The sequence below is a fragment of the Lepidothrix coronata genome, unplaced genomic scaffold, assembly GCF_001604755.1.
Source record: "Lepidothrix coronata isolate B3197 unplaced genomic scaffold, Lepidothrix_coronata-1.0 Scaffold65, whole genome shotgun sequence".
NCBI classification, from domain to species: domain Eukaryota; kingdom Metazoa; phylum Chordata; class Aves; order Passeriformes; family Pipridae; genus Lepidothrix; species Lepidothrix coronata.
The window spans coordinates 1,170,615-1,182,662 of NW_016690245.1; the positions used below are offsets into that span (position 1 = coordinate 1,170,615).

General features: G+C 35.8%; 1 protein-coding gene across 6 annotated transcripts in view; it reads right to left on the reverse strand.

The window, feature by feature from the left end:
- LPIN1 (lipin 1) overlaps positions 1 to 12,048 on the reverse strand; it is an 80,540-nt gene that overhangs the window by 9,224 nt on the left and 59,268 nt on the right. For 5 of the 6 annotated variants that reach the window (XM_017818091.1, XM_017818090.1, XM_017818093.1 and 2 more), the window contains 7 exons: positions 11,651 to 11,720; positions 9,758 to 9,850; positions 8,577 to 8,650; positions 6,465 to 6,609; positions 4,687 to 4,835; positions 3,041 to 3,127; positions 506 to 658 (listed from right to left, as the gene is read on the reverse strand). In XM_017818091.1, coding sequence (XP_017673580.1) covers positions 506 to 658; positions 3,041 to 3,127; positions 4,687 to 4,835; positions 6,465 to 6,609; positions 8,577 to 8,650; positions 9,758 to 9,850; positions 11,651 to 11,720 — 771 coding nt within the window. Of the gene's footprint in view, positions 1 to 505; positions 687 to 3,040; positions 3,128 to 4,686; positions 4,836 to 6,464; positions 6,610 to 8,576; positions 8,651 to 9,757; positions 9,851 to 11,650; positions 11,721 to 12,048 lie in introns of those variants that run through there. The other variant, XM_017818095.1, reaches the window with a different exon arrangement.

Consider the following 12,048-nt stretch of genomic DNA (forward strand, 5'->3'; position numbering starts at 1 on the left):
TGCTGATGCCTTTGAGAACACACGCAGGAGCACTCTCGAGGAGAAAAGACAACGCAGAAAGAATCGTGTCTTGCCGATACCATCCAAGGACTCTTTCTGCTGTGCCTTTTGCAACTGGACTTGTCTATCTTGCATTGGCCTCTTTAGCCACCAGAGCACTTGCAGCAAATGTGGGTAGAGCCCTCCCCCAAATCTTCGTTCGCGAAACCTAGCCATGAATGAATGAATATTAAACACATGAAGTCATCAAGCAGTAGCTATTGGCAAAGAGAGAACACAGACTTGCCTCAATATACATCTAAGACATAAACTAAGAAAACCATCTATTAACTATCTATTGAATTTTGGTCTTTCTCTAACAAAATTTCTTCTTAGTGAAATTTTGCACCAATATGTAAGAAAAAAAAATCATAAATTATTTCAAGCACTCCGATTTAAAAAAGCTGAGAATTCAGCCTCCACCAACCTTGCAGTTTCTTTCTGCATAAAAGCAAAATTGCATTACCTGTGAAGAGCTGAGAACAGGCTGCTTGGACTCAGCAACACTGGCCCCTGAGGCAGCACAGTTCCTCGTTCATTGACCCAGTGCAAGTATCCTCTGGTCATGCCTGCCATTCCAATAGCACGTGCCGAGCAGTACAAAAACTTATATCCATTTCTGTGAGCAGATACAAAAGAAGAAACTACTGTAAAAATAAAGCAGGTATTTAAGTATTAATTTTGGGGCTTGATTTTACATTAACCAAGTCATGACTATTAAATAGACTTATGTTTAACGTAACTTGATTTAAAAGGAATAAAAACATTTATGCCAGAAACCTGAATAATTAAAACCTATCTAGTTCCACTGCATTTTGTGATTGCACCTAAAGAGGGGTCATTTATCTCTGCTCTTCTCATGACTTATGACTCCTCATGGTTTCCTATCCACCCCTGCATGATAGAACCATTGTCCCTAGAATTAACTGAAATGACATCTGTGAAGATGAAAACACTTGGCACAAAACAGATAATGGTGTATAGGTCTCTGCTTTACTAACAGTATTGCATTCCTGCCTCTTGGGCCTCTACAAAAACAGACTAGTTTATGTGCAGCAGTAACATATTATTTCAAGTTGAAACATATTTGAACTTCAAAATACAGTATGAGAAGTAATCCTTAACTTGACACTGAAATAAGTTTTGGTAGAAGTCATACGTTGCCTTTGGTTCTGTTCATGGTAGAACAGAGTCCTATCTGATACTAGTTCAACTTAATAGCAGTTTACTTTCCAATTCCTATAAAGAAATTACTGTTCATAAAATACAGAAATATTGTATTCAGTGCATGCATGGTCATTAGATCTAACTACTGAACATTTATATGGTGTTCAGCTGTAATATCCAGCCGCTACATAATTAACTCAGTAATTTGAAAACCAACATGACTCAAATCTATTTTTTCCCCTATGTTTATGATCACCAAAGCCCTAACAACTGACAGTGCTGGCAGGCACAGAAATAACAACTGCAATTAAAAAAATTAATTAACATTTTCACCAAATGTAATGCAGAGCTTATACACAGAACTCAGCATGTGAATTCCCAGGCTGTCTTGTCTTTTCTGTGTACACGTATGTTTACACACAGACAAGTGTCTCTGGCATAATTAGATTTCATCATCCATAATTTATAATTCATCATCCATGTAAAACAAAAAGCAGTAAACGAACCTTAGCATAACCCTAGCACACAGAACAAATCAGATTAACTAAGAGGACAGTTGTGATGTGTACCAGAGGTACACTTATGGTAATTTGAATATCTAAGAAAAGCTGACTTTAATACAATAAAAGAAAACAGCAATCAGTAATCCTCCTTGTAAAAATTAAAATCAGATACTTTATCTGATCCCATTCAGACATCAATTAATTTTTCCTCATTTCCTTTTTTCTCTCAGTGGATAATTACAAAATTCAGCATGCTCTGTCTTTGTCTTTCCAGTGTACACAATGGCTTGACTACATTGTATCAAGGGAACCAACAGTACACCTGTACTTTTGCACCAGCCTTGCTCACCTAGAAGCATTCCCACACATCACCCCATGTGAGCTGGTACTGTCTGATTGTTTTTCTCCTGTTCATATTCATCAGAGGAAACATCTCCAATTTTTTGGAATATATTGCTCTAGGTAATACCCAGATAGTCTCCTTGTTAATGACATTAACTGACCTAGAGCACAGCTGATACACTGTTGCCCAATATTTCTTCGATAACTAACGGGAAAAATTTCTTTTTTCTAAACACGGTTAGATCTCAGGTGTACTGAGCTACTTTTTGAAGATGCCCACCTTTTTCCATGGATTACGGAGAATGCAAAAGCCACACCTAAACATGATGAATCCAATCCTTTACCTCCTCCAGTGGCATGGAAACTATTTATCACTGTGGACCAACAGGCATCAGTGCAGGTCAATTACTGGATTATAATACAGTAACTGGTGTTGCCAGGTTAAAGCCTTTTCCTTAGGCTGTTCACAGCATATGCCTTACTGACTTTCAATAACTTTAAATTGTACTTTAAGCAATGTTTACTTATCACCTACTCTCAAAATTAACCAATGGCACAAAAATATTTTAAGACTGATCCTTCTTAACATTTCAATTTAACAATGGAATAGCAACAAACACTTGTATAGAGGAATAACAAAATTAATTGTATAATCATCAGTATTAAAAAATTACATGCTGCAACTGCATAACTTGTTCAAATTACTACAGTCTTTGGAACTAACTGTAGGTATCTGTTTGGGATGGTTGGAAGAGTAATCACTACTCATAGATAGGGGGCTTTTGCTTTTGGTATCACAAAGCAGGTTTTGCTCTGGACACCATGCAGCAGATGTTTGCACTGTGTAAGCATCACTGAAGTGATGAGATATTGATGAAATTTTTACCCTTATAGGTTAAGAGAAACTTAAGAGAAATTTTTATTTTTATGTGCAAATAAATAAACACAAACAAGCCACAGATGCGTGAACAGATTTACTGAATACTCACTGGCTCACTTTATGGTACAACTTTGCAATCCCTTGGTGTGTCCAGTCTTTGCCAAGAGTTGGCAAAATATGGCCTAAAGTATCTGACCTGAATAAAGAAAAAACAATATAACTGAACCAAAAAAACCCAACACTTATAATAAGAGTTGAGGATAACACAAACCCCCCTAGCTTACTTGGCTAGCAGCAAATGAAAATAATGTTTTCTGTAAGGTACTGATCGTAATCAGAGGAGGATTATTTTATTCCCCTTTCTTTTGAGACAGATTGATGTGCTCATCCTTGGCCACACTGTTTTAATTACTCTTGTGCCCCAAGACAGATAAGCTTGTGACCCATAAGGTAACATGGAAATTACAGCACATAGGCCATCAATCAGACATGTAGGAGGCCACCAGTACTAAGCATACCTTTTCAGGTTTACATTAAATATTTTCTAAATAAACCAAATATATTCATAAGGGAAGTTTATGGTAAATTGAGAGCATGAGATAAGTCACATTCTAGCTTACTTCAAATTTCTCCACATAAAGCCAGGAGTCGGTCACATATGAAGTATTTTGAAATATTTATTCTGGTTTCAATATATTTCCTGCTTTATATGAGAAAATTATTTACAGTATAATAACAAATGGTGCAAACACACATTGTTTGACTAAGCATTGTATAGATACACAGCAAGAAGTCCACACCCTGAATATCTTGCATCGTAGAGGGAAGAACATTGGGCAGCGGTTTAGGGTGGATTTGCACTGGTATTGTAAGGTGAAGTGATTAAGTAACTCTGGGCAGCTCAACAACAGAGTAAAGAATAGATCCCATTAACTTTACTGAAGCTTAAAAAACAAAAGTTTACACCGAAAAAGAAGTCTGCAATACAATGGATAAATCATGAGAAAGAAGAGAGTTTCAGTTTAAATCAAGTATTTTAGTTCCTCCCAGATTACTCTTGGAAATTATTTTTCCTCATTGTTTTTCCTCACTACATAAAGCTAAGTTTCATTTTCAAATAAATTGATTTAAAAACAAAATCTAAGCATTTCACTTAAAAAGACAATGTTTTTGTGTTTCCTCTGTTCCACACACAATTGTTTTCCCCAGTGTTAAGTAACTAACTAAATAAAAATCAGTGAGTCAGTGAATCATTTTGGTCACTCCAAAATTCTGGGTTTTTATCCAAAGTACTAATCTGAAACTTTCCATCAGATTCTAATTCTGACATTGATTTTGGAGTCTTGTCTTCTAAATAATAGTAATGCCTCTCACTGGAATGCCCTAGTAATTTCTTCTAAAACAAAATTCTCATGTTTCTTCTTTTTAATGCAGCAAGTGCGCTTCGTAAGTGTCATGCAGCAAAAAAGTTAGGATTTTGCAGCAAGTCCTCCAATACTACTGTAAATACTATCATGAAACACCAATAGGTGACAAATAATGGGAACATATGGCATGTATCTTTATTAAATTGAGAATTCAGCTAAGGATTCTTGCACTGTTTGATAGCCAAATTTTTTTAAAAAAATAAATACCCTCAGAAAACACTGGAATGTAATGATTCCCTGATTCAGAATTCCCTGTTAGTTATTTTTGCTTTAGTCTAACGAGCAACTTGTCCTTGCAGATAAAGTCTCTCCCTGTTCATGAACTTACCGTGTGATGGTTCCATCAATGTCAGAAATAACAACTTTGTCATCCCAATCCCATAGGTAAATGGTGCCTTCGCAGCGGCAAGTGCCTTGATACTGTGTTGTAACACTAAAGGTCACATCGTTGGGGCCATTCTTGAGCTTTAAGCTTTTCTGCAAGACATTATCAGCAAGATGATCAACAAACTGAGCATGTGAAATGGGCACAGTGCAAACACAAAGGCACAGCTGATCGTTGCCTCGGTCACACTGAATCTTACTGCTTTCAGCAGAGCTGTGGTCTAAATAAGGACAGCAGAGGTTTGTCCTCCATTGTGTATATTAGGCATTGATATATAGAACAGAACAAAGTAAATTAAAAAAAAATCTGTTTCACAATTAAGGTATATTTTAAAAAAATAAAATCCCCAGATGTTCACATAAACAGCAATAAATGGTGGAACAGGGACCATCTCTGGGGGTTTTCTATTCTGAGATATAGATACACATGCAGAGGTATGTGAGTAACATGAAGTTCCATAAACTCTAATTAAGAATGTTTATATGGGGATTTGTGTTCTGTGGTATTTCATCTCTTTCATACAATAACCTACCTCTCACACCACATGACCTATTACCCTTCAGTCTCCACTAAATATCCTTCACTCTCCCACTTTGCTGACATCACTGTTTCCTGTGTTACTCAGTGACATGCTGGACAAGAGATTATTGATTTGACTTTATTTGTGGACCTACCTGTTCATTTTCCCCAAACCTGTAGGAATTTAATACTCTAAGTGTATCTTTTTCTTAGTTATCTTTCATGGCTGTTTTTCAATTAGTAAAAAAAGTGAAAAGGAGGTGGGAATGAAGAATAACTGATGGGTAACTCTTGTCTTGTTTCATCAAGAAAACAATTTAAGAGCAGTTTTAGCTTCAGTTAATTTCTGCAAGGTTTCTGAAACCGAAATGTACCGATATATTTATGCCACCTTTGCTTTCTGTTTGCTATAGTAAATTACCAACACATGCCATCTATCTCTTGGGAAAAATTATGTGTTTCTTACAAATTATCCAGTGAGCAATGGGCTGTTTAATGTTGTACACCTTGTGTAGGTTTCCTTCAGAAAATTGATTGCCTGTAGATAAGACGACAAAAAGTATTTGCCTGAAGTAGCCCATTTTTCCAGATCAAATTGAAATGTACAGAACACAAAACTGAAACAGTTTTGTCACTATTAGTCAAAACACCTCTGTCACAGAGGAAAAGAAATGGCTTCAAAGCAGTTAATAGTCTGGCCTCATGGTAAATTCACAAGCAGCTCTTTTAGAAGTTATTAACAGAAAAGTATATTTATGCAAAATGTGACTGTCTGCCTATGAATGAGAGGAAAGGAAAGGAAAGGAGGAAAGGAGAAAAGGAAAAAAGAAAAAAGAGAGGCCTTTATATATATAGTATATGTATTATATATAATGTGTATATATACACATTATATATACTACAAAAAATGATGTGGCTCCAGTATACTTTTACACAGGTGAAAAATACATACTTTGGAATTTAATTTTGACATTTTTCTAAATGGGATCCCACCTCTGAATGCCAGTACTTGCTGCAAGGAACAACATTCATGCTTAATATATAAAAGAGAAAGGAAAAGTTGACTTTTTTTAAAAAGTAACAAGAGAGAGAATTAAATGGAAGACATGAGAGGTAATTAAGCTTTGCAAGCCTGAATAACGATGTGGTTCATATTGTACTAGAAATGACATTTAGGACAAGGATGTAAAAAATTAACTCACAAGCTGGTCAGAAGTGAGTCGAAGTGATTTTTTGTAACTGACTCCAGACAATAATGAGAGATGATTGGAGTTGGTTTGTAATGACCCAAGGTTTTGTTTGGCAGCTCTAGGGTCTTCATCGCTTGAAGAAGATTCATCTTTTATTCTGGAACATTGCACACACAGAAAATGATGTTATCATGTCAGTAAATGCATCTCAGTATCCATTAAAAATGCATTAACAGTGAGTCACCAAGTAAGTCCTTGATTCTCTGCTTCCAAGTACTGTCTCACAGGAGGTCATTCACAATATGACTTTGAATATATCAATGAAGCACTGAATTTTCATTCATGCATGTTCCCCATTATTCATAGTTGTATTTCTCTAGTCATTCACTTGTTTTCACTACTTAAATTTAACAAATATAAATTAATGTGCTGCATTGACTCAAAAATCTCATAGTGGTAAAAAAAAAAAAAAAAAAACACCAGATACCATAACTACAAAAAATCCTCTGTTCTTAGGAGAAGAGAGATGCATTTGTTATTCTGGCTTTCTCTTCCCCCTTCTCCCCCTCCCCAAAGAATTTAAAAATTAATAAAAAAGAAATGCAGGTGGTGGAAATTTTATTATAGAAAGTAACTCATCTTTCTCTTTCACTGACCAAGTTGAGCTCATTGGATTATTCTTTTCCAGAATTTTCAAGATTATCCCATTCAGGATATAATGATGAAAAGTCATAAAACCTGAGCTCCCTCACACTATTCTGTTTACATATGCATTGGTATAGGTTGGGTCTTTTTTTTCTGGTACAACCATTTTTTAGAGATTTGTTAAGGGTATTTTTCATCAGAGAAAAAGTTTTCCTACAGTAAAAAAAAATCTGTCACTGTAGGCAGAAGGTAAAATACTCTTTCAGATCCTACAAATCTTATCTTTAAAACAATCAGCATTTGGCCTCTTATTCAATCACACCTGGACATTGTTTGATGTTAGGAAGTCTTGACCCAGTACCAAGGTACTGTATGTTGTGACTAGCAACATTTAAAAGCCTATTTTATCTTTTGTGACATCTCATCTCAAAAGCTTTTCTCAACATCCCACTTGTCACATTGTGATGGCAAACAGTAAATTTTTAATTACAGACATCCAAGGCCAGTTAAAACTTAAACAAAGAACACCAATTTCAGAATCTAGTCTGCTTGAAGTCTTAATCCCACTTTGAAGCTTATCTTCAAACAACCATGTAAGAAACAGACCTAAATGTCATGTGTCATCCTTAAAAGTAAAATCAACATTCCTGATTTATTCCACAGCTCTCAATCTCAGAGAGGAAACAGAGACAACAGCCAGTCTCCTACAGAATGAGGAATCTTCCTTCCAGCCCATTCACCTGGATTGCAGCTGTTGACCACCAGAAAGAACAACAGCTAATGACTTTTTGTTTCAGAAAGGTGATTCCCAAACTTAACATAATGAGAATATCTGAATCTGGCGTTTTTCAACTGTAAGTTTAGACAGCACATAGATGAGCTGTCTTTACACTAAGATCTGTAAGCACAGAAAAGGGACAAGGTAGAAGAGCTGTTCCTGGGTAACTCATCCCTCCAAAGCAAGTTAAAGCTCATCTTATGAAACCTTCCTAAAGGTGAGATTCTGGCTATACACTGTGATTCGTTTGGAGCACAAGAAGGAAGAGACTTCTGCAATCCTTGAAAGAAGTAACAGAAAACATGGCTATTACCTGTGAAAAACACTCTGGAAAGTCTTAGGCCCCTGAACTTCCCAAAATATGCAGGAACAATTTAAGTGGTCAGGCCATAAAGCCAAATAAATTGAAAACTTTAGCAACTGGGATCTGACAAAAACATGGGTTCATCCATGATGTTCCCTTGAAATGGGAATGTGTGCCACAGAGCTGCCAGTCAAACCACAGAAATGCCAGGGTGCACCCGCAAAGTCTGCAACCCTGCCATGGGCAGAGACCTCCTATCTGCACTTATGTTGCGCAATTAGTAACAAACTAAACTTATTTCACTGAGACAGTATTTCTTTGATCAAAATACACGAGGTGCTTTCACTTTTAAAAGGTAATTCTTGCTTATTTGAGGTACAGATAATTTTGAGGATACCTGTTTCCCCTGCTCATCTGTGAAGAGTCTTCTGTAAGTCCACTCTCACTCATACCTTGCTCTGGCTTTGTTTCCTGTAAAAACACAAGTATGAGTAGCTAGGCATCTCCTGTTGAGCAGAAAGCAAATGTCTTTAGAAAAACACTTGAAAATCAAACACCTCAAATAGCTAGATTTCACCTGAAAAAGCAAAGTATGACTCTGGAGATGGAAAAAAATGCAATTCCCTTTCATAGAATCATTAAAATTTTTAATCCAATAAAACTCTCCAAACTGCTTTTGAGTAGATCCTGAACACTACTGATTGTCATTCCACAAGATTTTTAAATAGTGAATAGTTCTACAACTCAAGAGATAACCAAATACTTCCAGAGGTAAATTCTAAAAACTTCAAACAACTACAAAACTAAAATCTCATGCTCTGAAGCCCATACCCACAGATCAGTACAATGGTTATTTCAAGGCTAAAGAAGTTCCTGACTGAGGCATAACCATAAAATCATATTAGAAGTCATTTTCTCCCCTCAAGTACTAATGCTTCAGTAGAATAAATTAATATGAAGAGGTTTTATTAGAAAATTTTAAAGATTAAATATGTCTAGACAGGAGATCAATATTTCATATAAAGCTTTGGTTTTTTCACTGTTCTTTAATGTTCATCCATGGCTTTAAGACTATTACCACAAACTTTTAATGCTTTGAAAAGAAACTCCAGAAGACTTTCAAACTAATATATACAGTCAGTTTTCCATCTTAGGTTTTGCAGAATTTTACAGCTCACACAACTCATAAATATGTCTGCTCCTCAGCTATCAAAAGAAAGCTGCAGAAAGGTAGGTCATCTGCGTTAAAACATTAAATTAGTGGCACAACTATTTGATTCTAGGTTCCCAAAAAGAGATTTAATAGATTAGATAATACTGCCTCAGATTTCTTTATAAAAATAAAGGCAGAACCAAAACTCTTCAGTCAAATGTTTCAGGTAGGGTCTGATCCAAAGCTTTCTGAAGTCAAAAGAAATCAGACTCCAGACCATGTTTAAATATCTCTTAATGTCTATATCCTCAGTCAAATTGACTACTGAGCTGCTCTCTAAAGTAAAGCTCTGAGGGATGAATATGGAGATACCCAGCCTTCCCTTTGCAACCAAAAAGAAACTCTTGCTTGCTTCTTAAACTTACCTCTTTAATAGTGCTGTTCCTCCCTCGCCATGAAAACCACCACCTTCCACCTTTTTTGGGCATCTTGTCCCTCATTATAGATTCCACAGTTGCCTGTGATAAATGGATGGTAACATAAAAAAGGCCCAAAACAAAGGACAACCTGATATATGTAAATGAAAAAGTGCCAAACACACAGTTTTAACTGATAATAAATAGAATAAAAGTAAACATACTGTCTGTGGACCATACATTCTACTAAAGCAAAATCTAATGGTATCCAGAGCTGCTCTGAAGTAACTTAAGCATGAATACTTATGGTATATTTAAAAGGAAAATGAAAAAGAAACCAAATCAAAGAAGAAAAAAAGCATAAAGAGATATTAGTATAATGTCTAGAATGGAGAACCTACTGTTTTTAAGTTATTTAGTACAAATTATATGTTAACAAAAAGAAAAATATCACTTTCTGAAGGAGCTGTCATGCAAAACAGTAAAAAACTGACTTGCAAGATGGCTATTCTCATTTAAAAATAACTGCAAAGTTCATCATTAATCACCAGTTTAGAAAAAAAGCAAAGACATTACTAGCTTTTATGACAATATTAGAATTGGGCTTTTTATAAACCCTGGCTACTTTTCATTGGTTCTGTGTACTAGACATAAGTAGAGAAGTTTCTTTCAATATCCATAATGACTAGAGCCTTATGCATTGCAACAAGAGAACTGAATTCTTTCACTCAGAGAGAAGCAAAAGATAAAAAGGAAAAATATTATAGTAAAGGTGGCCACAGGGTTTGGTATGCCCTGGATCAGCTTAGCCACTGCCTTTCTGAGATGCTAGCTTCCACTGTAAGCAAAGTCACCAAAAGAAAGCTGTGATGTTCATTAGTGATTTTTTAAAAATTGAAAAAAAATTCAAAGAAATCTTAGCAGTAAAGGGAGGAGGTTTCACTCAGCTAATGTGTGGACCCCTTTTCTCTGTTTTTCCCTAGGTTCTCTCTGCTTTATTATTTAAAGTATATGAGATCAAAAAAGAAATTACAGAGGAATAAATTTGTGCAAATGATAGCTTTTTAAACAAAATAACAAAAACAGGGAGTAGATGGAGCTACTGAGAATGGAATGCCACCACTGAGAACAACAGCTACAATTTAAAGAGATTCTCAAACATACTGATAACTTCAAGCAGATGTCCTATTGACTTTTAGTGAGAGAATTCACATGCTTAAAATTAGACATGCATTTAAGTCTATTTTGCAGAACATGAGTGATTTCTTTTTGCAAAAACTTCAGTTTTCAATCACTTCACAGTGTCTGTTTTAATAAAGTATCTTAGTATTTCGATTCCTTAGTTTCATAACTATCGCAAATCAAAACTCTAAATAACAAGTCATGAAGAAAACCAGTAGGATGACTGGTAGCATAAATGAGTAATTTTAGTTTCAGAGGCACAGTTCAACCAAGTAAATCTTCCCAATCATACGGATTGCTCCAACTATAAATACCGGTTTCTCCACTAAACTAAAACTGCACTGCCTAAAAAGTTATCAGCCTTCAGAATACACATTAACCACTAAAAAAAAAAAAAAAATGAACACACTGAATTTCACACTCATAGATGATTTTTCTCAAACACTAACATGGGCCAACATAATTTATGTTTACAATCCATATTAACGAAGTAAAAAAGGAAGCTTTCCTTCTTCAAAATAGTTGTAATCGCCTGGCAGGCAAACACTATTCACAAACCAAACTTAGTCCGGCTTATTTAGCCCTTAGCATAGGCCAGACAAACAGTTATGTGTGGATATATAGTACTGTGTTCTCTTGTACAACAACCCTCTTCCCTCCCTTAATCAATGGCATAATTTCACAACTCCTCTTCTTACCAATCTTCATGTTCAATCTCACCTTTGGCAAAGGTTTCTGGAATGCCTGCATTGCCAGCAGAAGGGGACCAGCTGTTGTCCAGTTATAGTACCTGGGCACGCAAGAGAGATAATTACTGCATTTTGTAATCCCAATTGACAATCTACTTCGTATTTATCATCTGGCAGGTAAAAGCCATGAAACACAGGTCAAACTCTGGCCTGCACTAGTAATAACAGATCCATCTTATTCCACAGGTATTTATGGCATATACTTTTCAGGGTATGTAAGAGAAGCTAGACCCTTTAGAAAGGGTATTTGTCACACATTCCTCAAGTCATCACAGAATCACAGAATGGTTTGGGTTGGAAGGGTCCTTAAAGATCATCTAATTCCAACTCACCTGCTAAGGGAAGTGACACCTGTCACTAGACCAGTTA